Source organism: Acanthochromis polyacanthus, chromosome 10, assembly GCF_021347895.1.
Source record: "Acanthochromis polyacanthus isolate Apoly-LR-REF ecotype Palm Island chromosome 10, KAUST_Apoly_ChrSc, whole genome shotgun sequence".
NCBI classification, from domain to species: Eukaryota; Metazoa; Chordata; class Actinopteri; family Pomacentridae; genus Acanthochromis; species Acanthochromis polyacanthus.
The window spans coordinates 16,834,952-16,847,903 of NC_067122.1; the positions used below are offsets into that span (position 1 = coordinate 16,834,952).

The window sequence follows — 12,952 nt, forward strand, 5'->3', positions numbered from 1 at the left end:
AATAAATGTATGTAAATTACTAATTTTGTTATTTTGGCAGGATCACGCTGCTGTGTGATTCTGTTGTGTATGTGAGTCGGTAGAGCTGTGAAACTGAAGGAGTTGAGCTCCGACCCAGTTCAGTCCTGCTTTTCTGCTATTTCCATTTGATGTTTCTTTCCTCTTCTACTTGATTTGGAAGCTCTTAGTGAGATTTCGGATTCTACGTAAAGCTTTTACACGATCTTATGACATACAACAAAATGTTGAAAGATTAAACCAGTGATTCAGAGCATTTTTGACTCTAAAACTCCGGTTGTCATGTTTCACTACGGAATGATTTTCTCCTCTAAGCTTCTCAGATGGTTTCGTTTAAATAACTGTCCGAGGCCCAAAGAGGTGAAATCTAATCTTTATGTAACATGTCACAAAAGAGCAAAGATTAGGAAAAACCCAAAAATGATTATAAATGCATGTAGCTATGCTTTCTCTCTCATTAATTATCTCACGACCGCTCAGTTTTATCTCGTGGCACAAAGGAGGGGGGCCAGCAGTAAATGAAGTGCTCCACATTGACCAGCTACAGTTAGCAAACAGGAAAACGCTGCTTCAATGCATCAGTGTTAGCTAATCCAGAGGCCATATTCCTGCAGAATGAGTTATTTTATGCTCATGGTACAGTATTTTTACTTGAGTAAGACTTTAAATGCATTGTTTTAGTATTTTTCTGCTTCCTGACCTGTATCTACTGTAAGTATGTATGGAAATTACGCCTAACTAAAGCTGTCTGAGCCCTGCTTCATCTATCCTAATCCAAAAATTTAAATCCCGATTGTGTTAAAGCAGTGACATACCCACTGAGAAATGTACTGGCTAAATTTCCTGACCTTGGCGACGCCGGAGCCACCACTTATAGCTTGATGTTGGAGTTTATGTGTGTGTTTGAGAGAGGGAGAAACAGTAAGAGCCGAAGTAAGAGAGCAGCGGAGGAGATAAGGAAGATTAACAGTAGCCGAGGTGACATTTTAAAACTGATGAGCAGAGATAAAGCGGTAGTTCTGGAAATAAAGTGCCGCACTCAGGGAAGTGGCCTACTGTGAGTTGATAGTCGTCAAGCATCCCAAGAGCAGGAATTTCAACATAATATAGCTCATCTCTCTCACACTAAAGTTGCAAAGAACCACACATGTGTGCAATGAGGAAACACACATACAAACCTCTTTTTCCAGCTCTGTCACTCTCTCCCTCAGCTGCCTCTCTGCTTCTCCTGTGGTTTGATCGTGCGTGGTGAAAAGGTCACGACCTTTGCCAGCTTCAGGGTTTTGATCCAGAGGTGACGTCTCCTGTGTGAGCGACGATTCTGAATTTGAATGAGACGTAGCGCTCAACTCCGCGCTTCCTCTTCTCTTTTCCAACTGAAGAAGAGACTCACTTTTCTTAAGGCACTGGGAAAGTGACTCTATTCTCTCCTGAGACACGTTGAGAGAATCTGTCGCCACTTTTAGTCCGGCTTCGGCTCTTTGTAGTTCACGGTTCAGGTGTTCGACTTCGGAGGCCAGTTTCTGAGAGCGTGCCTGCTCATTGGTTAGATCCTGATAAGACGGAGAAGAGACGAGGGGCAAAAGGGTTCAAAGATTAAAATCTGTGGAAAATGACGGCAAACAGTACTGTAAAACAAATCTAAACCAAAATGCTTTGTCCTCACAAAAGTTGACATGTCCTTATGTGTCCTTATATCGTCAAATCATGAGTTTAGCAGAAATTGTGGCTGAGTTTCATGCTGCACGCTCCACTACTAATATTACAGTATTATAAGTTAGTTGTTAACAATTAGTAGACAAGGAGTTCATGTTTACAACGAGGAAATCATTCAGTGCTCTGACATGTATTGATCACTTTGGCTACAGCCAAATAGATAATTAAATTGTATTTATATAATTCCAATTCAAAACATGTGTCATCTCACATAGTAAGGTGACACATGTTTTGATGAGCAATACAACGCACAAACCCAACAAATCCAGTGTTTCCTTCAGATTTGCTTTGAGCAGGTACTTGGTGACAGTAGAAGGAACAAAATATCTTAAATTTATATAACTATATATATTTATAGTATATAATATATATATATATACCCTGTTATGAAATATGAGGATATATATAAAATGTGTTTGTTTCCTTTTTTACTGTGTAATAAATCATGATTTTGTATCCTCATTCATCATCATAATTTTTGCACATATAAAATGCAGAGCGTTGCTGTTTGGGATTGTTAGCAGGTTCTAGCATACATGCTATGGATAAGGCTTTTTTACTCAACTGTGAAACTTTCTGGGGGCACTATATAGCAGAAAGATTTAACACTCAGAATTCAGACACTTTGCTAAAAAATTGCGCACTGTATACTGAACAATAAATCCTATTTTCATTCCCATATTGCAATATGAATCTGCGCAATAAACACATCACAAAACACTGCCTGTAATGCAATAAATGAAAAAAAAATAACCTCGTTAGCATCGTCAGACTCTCATGCTAACGTTTGACCGATCACATACATGAACCCTGCATCTGCACCATTTGGCCAAAAACATGAAATCCCAGCAAACCTTCAGATAAACTGCTGTCAGTTTGTTAGTGACTGAAGGAGAAAATATGTTTTTGTTGAGTTTAGAAGAAAATATTAAAAAGGGAGCAGCAGGGGAAATTAAACTTTAATTTCTAATTGTTGTAATGTCTTATTTAAATGAATGTTTTGTTTAATCGCTTGGATATTAATGTGCAATTTGTTCAATAAAAGAATGCTCAAAATAATTTATTTCTCAGCAGTCACAGTGGGATCTTTGCTAGCAGTGCACCTATTAAAGCAGGAAGACACACAAACTGTACAGCTAATACACACTCTTCAATATTTGTTTATTTATCACAATATTGAGCAGGCTTTCTTCAAATTGTGCAGGCCCACCTAGTGTGTGATTTGAGACAGTGCTGTTGTTTTCCTGGGGCTTTTTCAATTTTCCCAACTGAGAGCAGCCTTTATCTCAAACATGTGTTGCATTGTGGGACAACAGACACGAATTTATGCCATCAGAGGAAATAAGGAATTAAAAATCTCATTTTAAAGTTGTGGTTTCTGTCTAAATCAGGGTAAAAAGCAGAGTTTTGGGGGGTACATTCCCTGCACTACATCCCTGCAGCAGTGCTTACTGTTAGTGACTAAACTAACACATCACACACCCACCCACACACACACCTGCGACAGTGAGCTAATCTTGGCTTGAACTTCTACATACTGCTCCTGCAGCTGCTGTTTGCCCTCCTCCACGCTGCTTAATTGAGTGCTGAGCTCTTTCTCCAGGTCCTGCAGCCGAGTGCAAAGCTCCTTGGACTCAGACAGCTGCTGACACACACATCTGCACACACACCAGCAGAAATACAGGTCAGACACAGGTTGGATGAAGATAGAGTTGGCATTATAGATAAATGCATAGTGCAGTCAAGTAGCTCTCTGATGCCTTGTAAAGTTAATTGTGTGGTCAAGGTTAAGTGTGTGAACAGCAGAGTGTTGTACCTGTGTTCGGCGTCCAGAGCTCGGGCTCTCTGGTTGCTGTGCTCCAGGGCCAGGGTCGTGCTCTCCAGCTGCTGCCTCAGTCTCGCCGCCTCCCTCTCTCTCTGCCTTCCCTCCTTCCGGTGTCCGTCCAGCTCTGACTGACACACCTCTTTCTCCTGTTCGAGCCTCGACACCTCCAGCAGCGCCTGGTCTCGTGCCCTGGCCAGAGCTTCGGCCTCCAGGGCGGCCTCGCGGAGCTCCGCCTCCAGCTCCTCCTCCCGACGACGTGAAGCCTCCAGACTGCGGCCCTGACGCTCCAGCTCTGCTCTGAGAGTCTGAGTGGTGAGCTCCAACTGGTCACCCTGGGGAAAGAGGAAAGATGGATGTTAAATACTGTTCTGTTACTGATCTCATTAGATTAGACACCAGGTTGGTAACTTGTATACAATGGGAAATTCGTGCATTCATTTAACCTTCATTTAAGCTCAGAGTACATTGATGTATGAAGGCCTTTTTTACAATATAGTCGAGTAAGAAAATGAAAGATATAGATGCACAAGTGAAGAAATAATAAAAATATTCAAATGAAATGCTAGTAAGATAATAACATTTATTAGAGCATTTAAGATTTAAAAACAAATTAATCAACTAAACAAGAGCAGCTGGAAGTAAAATAAGATGAAATTAAAACTCAAAATTGCTCTAAGATTAAAAATGAATCAAGCTTTGGACTATTCTGAAGGTTATTCCACGTTACAGGTGCACAGTGGGTAAACCTGGTTGTTCCAAACTTAAAACAGCTGTCACCTGCAGTGTAATCCAATCATTTGAGCGTGTATGGCAAGGGCCCATATTGAAAGATAGAAATGAAGCAAGGGGGTAAAACAGCAAACAAACAGTAACAATAAATTAAATCCAGTGTCTATCATGCTTTAGAGGGACGGCCATTCAGCCTCAGTATACAGCTCACAATGATGAGTGTTGTAATTATCATTAGTAATAATCGATTAACGGTATCCAAAGGCCTAAGAGTGACAGCTGCATGTAGAAAATGCCCCTACACTGGATATTGGGCCTAAAAATGGGGGCAACAAAACAGCCAATAAGCATGACAGTTAATTTCAAATTGTATAAACAATATACATGAAATTAAACCTTCAAAATTATGTGAAAAATGCAACTCAAGAACATGTCATTCAAAAGTTGTACAATCGTTTTCATTCAACACACTTTTTACTCTTCTATAAACAACAAACATGAATTGACCTTGAAGCTGAAGTATGGTTTGGACTCTCTGCCAGGTTTATTTAAAGGTACCCTGTGGATTTTTTGACCTCCAGCAGCACTATGGAGCTGTTTCTGTTTTGTTTATCTTGCGCACAGACCACAGATCCTTTACTCCAGTAGAATAAACAACACTGCCGTCTAAAAAAATACCCCATTATAAGTTAAAGTCTTGTACTACAAATATATCCCCAACGTACAAAAGTGCCATAAGCAAAATGTCCTTAATATACAGTATTTCCCTCTGTATTGTAGATAAGTAAAAAAGAAAAAAATGGATGTAAACATTAGCACACAGAGCTCAGAGATATACATCACTCATTTTTAGTGAGAAACAGTCTGTGAACCAGAGGCGAGGCAGTGGGAGGGCAGATCTCCTCTTAATAAGACAGCAGCTCCCCTGAAAAGACGGTTCGTGAAATTTTGGAGGGTCTCTAAAATATTGAAAGTATGCTACTTTTGCCATGCATTTATTTTTTCTTCATCATGGTGGATCATGCATAAAATAAGGTCATTATTGATGTATGATTCATGCATGATGGTGTTTAATCACTAATTCACTTTAGTAAGGACACCGGCGTGCAGACAGCTTGTGCCATCGAAGCGAGGCGGCACAAAATCATAAACTTCAGTCACTTTACCTCAAAAATTGGAAAAGAACACCAGCTTTCTTGATGCTAAACAGAAGAACAAATCAAAATCTGTGGTGCTGAAAGTAAGCAGCAGTGGCTACTGTCCATCTGTTTTCTTTTTCTCTTATTTATTGGAAAAATGACAAACAAAAGTTAAGTCAAGTGCTTTGCAAATGTTCTATCTGTCACTTTCGACCAAAAGTGCGCAATGAGAAATACTGAATGTAAACATAAATTGTGTTTCTTTCCTAGAAATCTCCACAGTGCTTAAATACTCATTTCCTCCAGGTTTAGAATCAAATCACATTAATTCATATTAATGGAAATAATGCAACAAATTCACAATTTTCTGCACAACTTTTTTGGTTATATTCCAAAACAGAGCAGTTCAGTAAATCCACAACAACAACTAGGAAGCAAAGGGGAGAACAAGGATGGGATGTAATTTCCTATTTTTGGTTTTATTCACCCCTACAGCTGACAGCAGTGGAGTGCACTTCATGTTTCATTTAACATGCACAGTTTTAATCTCCATGAATTCTCAGCTTTTGCTTCCCATTCTGGTGGTCAGAATGTGAGGTCTACCACAAACATTACTGGAAAGTGACTTTGTTTTATGAAGTAAATCATCAAATATTGAAAAGAACTCATTTTTATTTGGTGCTGCTGACCATGTTGGACTTAAGCTATTTTATTCATAAACCAGAGTGATAGAGATCTTCTGAGAGAGAAATGTACTGAACCCAGTTTCTCTGGATCTTATGGTTTAAAAGCTTCAAAGAAAAACACATTCATTTTAATGTGTTCATTGGCATTGAATTTAAAATTGGACACAGCTGAAATACATCCATACTTGGCCGTAAATAGAAAAATAGTATTTTATCAGCTAGTCCTGGGTGTATTGAAAGTATATGCACAGTAATATGTGGGTTAGTAGACAACACGCACAAGAAAAGCTGGATTTCCTCTTTATAAAGAAAGAGGGAGGGTGATACAGAAGAATATTACAACATCAGAAGAAGGATTATATACGGCTCTTTCTGAGTGGGAGGTATTCATGAATCCCTTTTATGGTATTTCTTTAATGCTGACTTAGCAGTGCTCTTTTCCTTAGCTTGCAATTTCTCTCATGTCTTGAAATTTTACTGCAAATAGCACATTAAATGCAATTTCAAGTGGAAAATCTGAAAAGGGAGGTTTGTTTTTTTTCCTTGAACATACAACGAGGGAAATTCATTAAAAGAGCTGCACCAAAACCTTAACCGGGATCTCTCCTCTGAGTGGGGATGAATTTCTTGTCAGTCTGTGAATATCGCAGTTCAAATCAGACTCACACACTCAATACAGGGTGTACAAAAATGTTTTACTCTCAGACAGCTTCACTTATTCGTCTCACTTCATGCTTTCAAGTCTGCCTCCTGCTGAACATTTTCTACTGGCGCTACTATAATTTGTTTACAGAGATATCGACACAAATGCATCTAGTGAGTAGAACCCCTGTCCGATGGAATTATTTCTAGAGATAAGGTTTGGATTGAATATTAAAAACAAGCTTGTTTCTTTGCTTCTGACAGTCTACTTTATATCTTCTATCTGCTGTGTTCATGGATATTGTTTGGTGTCACAGCTGTCTTGACATCATGTGTGCTCTCCAACCTTGCGCTGGGCGGATCGCAGGGCGTCCACGGTGCTGCGTAGAGCGTCCCGGTCTCTCTCCAGTGCAGCTCGCTCTCCCTCCAGGGTGGCGATGACCGTCGTCTGCATCCTGTGAAGCTCCGCTTGGCTCCGCAGGCGGCACAACTCCTCCTCCATGACCAGACCCTCAGACTGAAGGACCTGAGAGACAAACAGCAGAGAATTCACTGAGTGGTCGAACTATCCATTTATGTGCATCTACTTCTCCTGGAGAACACCATGCGGACACATGGGGACACAAACTTTCAAGGTACTATTATATTTTATAGCTCTCATAAAATGGACTAATATATTACTGTAATACCTACAGGAAAGAAAAAGAGAGCCATGATGAAAATAGACACAATATTAAAGGCCCCATATGGTGAAAATCCATTCAGCTTGGAGGTGTAAAGAAAAAAACTGCTAATATATGAAGACGTTTACTTCTCCCATTCCTCTACAATTAGCCCCCAGCCTCCCAGCTTTACAAGCCAGTCAGAATTTTACTGAACTGTTACGTACCAGCTAACAAACTAACAGTTGCCAAGCTCAAACTCTATACTATCCTGCCTGTTCAGAATGCACAGCTGTCTCTCAATTCACCAGGTTTATGTACTTTCTAGAGCACCTTCTCTTCACTCTAAACTGTCTCAGCCACAATCAAAGGACGCTGCAAAACACACAATGCTGTTGGCTGCAAGAGTGAAATCTGAAGTCTTCATGCACTACTAGAATCTAAGGAACTGAAGATCCAGTGGAATGCTTTTCTTTAGCACAACAATAAGGAAATCCTCTGCATTGTCATGGTGTATGGCTAATGCGGCTAATGTGGCTAATGCAATTGCCAAGGGACATACAGAGATGACGGGAACTTTAAGACCAAATAGAAACCAATAAAGAACTACTGGGCAGGTGACTATGTTTTCATGTCACCATGTAACCTAACTCCAGCCAGTCCTATACATCTACTTGCTACTCTCCTGCTCTCTGTGCTCATATATACTGCATTTTAATACAAATCCCCAATAACGTTGTTCTCATTTACATTACTTTTCTTTTTGTCGGACAATACAACAAGCATGCAACCCATTAACCTACATGTTCAGCTGCAGTCACTTCACATCCGTTTCAAAGCTGCTGCTCTGCAACACTAAAGTATGGATTATATAAAGGCAACATTGTCTGACCAAATCCCCAGACACATGAGTGAAAAACAATGACTGTGTTGTGACTTTGGTGATATTTCAATGTAAGATGATTACTCAGGGAGAAAGTTAGAATCAACACAAAGTCAGGGTCTCACACAGTCATTCCTGTCTGTGCTAACTGCTGTGTGGTTTAATTGCTTTGCTCCATGCTGTCTCTCACAGATTCAGAGAGAGTCTTCTTCCTGATAGTAACGTGGACAGCAGCACTTCAGCTGCATTAAAAGCTACAGACACAAACAGCCTGGTAAGAACAAGACTAAAACGAGCACTGAAACCGTCATGTTAAAGCAGTATTTTCAACAGAGAAAAATCTTCCATTATTTCGCAGAAATTGATACAATATGGGACATTGGTACATTACCAAATGATTTCAGTTAATTTAAAGCATATTACAAAGAGTCTGTTGTCAGTGCACTGCAGATTAGATGAATATGCAAAAGAACAAAGGGTCTGCAGCTATGCTAGCAGCTCTGTGAGGCTTTACCATTGCCTTGGGCTAAATGTGAACATCATGCTGATGGTTTCAGGTTTAAGTTTAACCATGTTTGACAAGATATTCCAATACACACGGAAGACAAAGCAGAGATAGGGCTATGTAAGAATAGCTCTAGAAAAGTGTGATCATAGAGGATATTAAGGGATTTATCAAAGAGATTACAACTCATTGGATGAATGTTCTGATCTCTTACAATAGTATTTGTTACAAAGCAGATGTTTCAGTTTAAAAGCAGTGATGGGACTGTCTCATGTTTTGCTTGCATTTACATTAACTTTTGCTCAAATTTACATAATCAAAAGAAATTTAAGGTAATTACAGAATAGTAAAATAAAGTCTATTTACCACTTGATGCTGCTACACTGTGAATTTTGAGCTAGAATGAATCCATGCTTTCATAATTAAATCATAACTTAAATAAATTCTGTATGCCAGCTCAAATCAATTTTTAAAAACCGTTTTATTTTTAACATTTGTGATACTTAATTAAAAATGTATTTATCTTTTTCTTTGGACCATTTTTTGACTGCAGAATTGCATTGTCGCAGTTTTTTTTTTAACACAGTGATAAAACATTACATCATCTCATCCATCCATCCATCCATCCATCCATCCATCCATCCATCCTTCCATTCATCCTTCCATCCATCCATACCTCTATCTGCCTGCGAGCTTCCACCAGACTCTCTGCTGCTTTCTTCAGACGCTGCAGTTCGGCCTCCAGCAGCACCAGTCTCTGCTCAGCCTCCCAGGTTTTCCTACTCTGCTCTCCCAGCTTGGATCTCAGGTCCTGGGCCACCATCACCTGTCTGTCAGCCTCTTCCTGGGCCTCCTGGAGCTGTTTTGTCAGAAGCTCCACATCAGGACCAGACAGGGAACCTACAGCCGGGTGTGAAGGTGTGGTCCTATCTTCTACTTGGATCTCTGAACTTGTTGTTGCTGCAGTCTGGTCTTTCTCCGGCTCACTCACTTTCTCCTGTTTCTCCCTTTCTTTCTGCCCTCCCTCTGCCTCTCCCCTCCTCTTGGTCTGGATCTGCTCATCACATGCTTCACCTTTTCGCCCAAGAACATGGAGGATTTCCTCACCAACTCCTGCTTCCCGCTGTGTCCCAATGATTTCTGCTCTTTTCTCCCTCTCCTCCATCATCCTCACCCTTCCTTCCCCCTCTCCCCTGCAGGATTCAGAACCCTGGACTCCTCTCACCACCTTCTCGTCCTCCTCTCTGTCTGGCTTCTTCACATTTTCCTCCTTCCTCTCGTCTTCTAGGTGATGCAGTTTGATCACAAGCTGTTCCAGGCGCTGCTTCAAAGTGACATTTTCATTCTTCAAGTTTTGTAACTGAAAAATATAATAAGAGAGCAATTTAGAAGTGTTTTAAACCTTTGAATCTGCACCATTCTTCTTCCTTTTTGTCCTTGTTTCTTTCTGTGTATTGAAGACAAATATACTTGAACTGAAACCACCTGTTGTTCTTGCCTTGAATGTATCCAGGTTCAATACAAAGAAGTAAAGATAAAGTGTGAAAAAAATGAAAGAAGGATAAAAGCTGAGAGGGAAACTGGAGATCAATTTAAATGATCTTTGGCAGATTTTAACAGTAGCATACAAAAAGAACACAAAAAAACACAGAAAACTGTGAACGGTTGAGCCTGAAAATGACATCAAGCAGCAGTCGTCATAAACAACAGTACAGTGCAGAAAAAAATAAGTTCAGTTCACTGTAAAAAACACATAATTTGTGCAGAATTTGCACATTTGAACTGCTGCACCATTGCGTAAACATCAAAGGTGAAAGGAAACATGACTATTCATTTAATACAGCTGGTGTGGCCGCTGTCGGCGCTCTGAGGTAAGAAATCTGATGTTCATCTGCTGAACTGCAAACTAAGCGACATGTAATCACCATCCTCCTTTCTGATGGATATGAAAAGTACAACAATAATTAATGTGTTGAGCAACAGGCTTGTTATCAGATGTGTTATTCTAATGTCACACTCAGACTGTTTGACATGTAGGGATACAAGTAAAGAACCTTAATTACTCTTTTGTCAGATTGTCAGTGAAACGTGAAGCAAGATATGAAACAGAAGTAGTAAATATTGCAGCTTACCATTAACTTTAACCTCTTTAATATTTTAAATGTGCATTTTTCAAGCTTTTGGTGAAAGAAAAACAAACACATCCCTGATATCTTAATACTATAAAACGTAATTATGATGAAGTTAATAGCAAACATTTGTCTGTTCACAAGTAATTCCAGTCTAGTTTCTGGGCACCTAAAAAATGGCTCCAATAGTCACTTTACTTTTGGCCTATTTTTGGTCTCCACCTACTCATTAGTAAAAACATCTGTCTCTTTTACTGCTAAATGCTTGACTGTGCTCATTGTCTGTCTGCCGTCTGGTGTTGAGCAGAGTAAACTGTGTGTTTTTGGAGTTTTTTCACCGCTGCCTGCTGCTGCTAGAGGTTGATGAAAGCAGTGAGAATGAACCATAACAGTAAATTTCCAGGCTGGATAATGGAAAGAATGAGAAAAGACGTTAAAACACTTGGAGTAATTATACAGTCTGTGATAATTCTCAGCAGTTTCGCTGTGAGCAATCCATTTCAAGCAGGCATGTGAGCCATTATTTTTGTAAAAATATCGATTAATGTGGCTAATTTTCTCTCGAAGATGAATTAATTAAGAAATGAACTTAGCGCAGACATATATAATAAATATGTGACGGAGATGTACTAAGGGCTTCCATATTATCTGAAAAATAATGCCAATACGCTTTGGTGCGAGCAGAGTTTACTGTCACTCAACACTTTGTCAAAAAAAAACCTGCTATCGGTTGAATTCAGCTTCCTCTCACCTCCCTGAGTGTGTTCTGATGCTCCACCTCCAGGCCAGCCAGCTCGTCCTTTGCATCTGGAGAATCAGTCTGCAGTGACGAGAGATGGATGTTTATTGCCTTCATGTATTACGTCCTGCTTTTCCTGTTTCATTTACATCTCTCACAGCTCACATAGATTCAGAGATGACAGGGCGACGAGCATTTTCATTTAACGCCCTTGATTGAAATGGATCTTCCCAGCGTAATGATCATATCTATTTTGAGAGACGCAGGAGTTCATGGAACTCTATATATACCCTACTTTACATATTATGAAGTGTTTCAAAAGCCCAGTCATCCCTCTTCTGTCTCTTCCCTGCACTTCTGTGATCACTGATCCCTCACAGATACATCACTTACGTACCACAGTCTTTTGTTTATGAGCCACTCTGCCCTTCACCCTTTAACAGGGGAGAGATAAAGTGTTATAGATTTTTTTCTGTGAGTCACAACCTTCAACCGCTGAACTCTGACCTCCTGCTGGGCCTGCAGCTCCTCCAGTCGTCTCCTCAGCTCCGCATTCTCCTGCTCGGCTCCCAGCAGCCTCAGCGTCGAAGCCTCACCCACTTCAATGCTCAGTGGCTTCTGGTCTAAGACAGGCAGAGGGGGAAATGAAGAAAAAAGCAAGAAAAAAGATGATAAAAAGCAGGTAGAGAGGCAGATAGGTGGAGAAAAGAAATGAAGAAAAAGAGAAATGGGTATATAAAAGAGATTCCCTCGGTTATTGTTGATTGATAACCCGAGGGCCAGCATTACCTCAACATATTTTCTCTTATCAGTTAATTAAAGTGTCTTAAATGACAAGGTACAGAGAGGCAGGTGCTCTGACCAATCAGTTCGCTCAGCTCCTCGTCGGAGTCCAGCTCTGATTGGAGGAAACGGTGGTGAATTGCAACAACTGGAGCGGGAGCATTGCCTGTGCTGCTGCTGTGCCTCAGGTCCGCCTCGAGGCTCATGTTCATCTCCAGCAGCTCATCAACTCGCTGCCTCTCAGTGTCCCGCTCCTACATAAAGACACACACAAAAACACGTTCAGTCATCTCAGGAAAAACAACAGCTCATGCACAACAGATATCATTCATGAAATGTCACTTTCATGACACACAAAGTACTTAAAGACTTCAATATGTCAAATGAACTGTAGACATTTGCACACCAACCCAAAGTTAAAAAGTATTTCAGATAAAACACATATTGAGACAAACAGAAGCCAATTGCTGAATTACATATGCTGAAAAATGAGCTC

General features: G+C 40.2%; 1 protein-coding gene across 1 annotated transcript in view; it reads right to left on the reverse strand.

Moving 5' to 3' along the window:
- ccdc88b (coiled-coil domain containing 88B) overlaps positions 1–12,952 on the reverse strand; it is a 60,258-nt gene that overhangs the window by 22,943 nt on the left and 24,363 nt on the right. Inside the window, exons 12-19 of the mRNA XM_051954908.1 lie at positions 12,536–12,710; positions 12,181–12,296; positions 11,686–11,754; positions 9,482–10,165; positions 7,102–7,281; positions 3,551–3,891; positions 3,233–3,392; positions 1,197–1,571 (exon numbers count right to left, since the gene is read on the reverse strand). Coding sequence (XP_051810868.1) covers positions 1,197–1,571; positions 3,233–3,392; positions 3,551–3,891; positions 7,102–7,281; positions 9,482–10,165; positions 11,686–11,754; positions 12,181–12,296; positions 12,536–12,710 — 2,100 coding nt within the window. The remainder of the gene's footprint in view (positions 1–1,196; positions 1,572–3,232; positions 3,393–3,550; positions 3,892–7,101; positions 7,282–9,481; positions 10,166–11,685; positions 11,755–12,180; positions 12,297–12,535; positions 12,711–12,952) is intronic.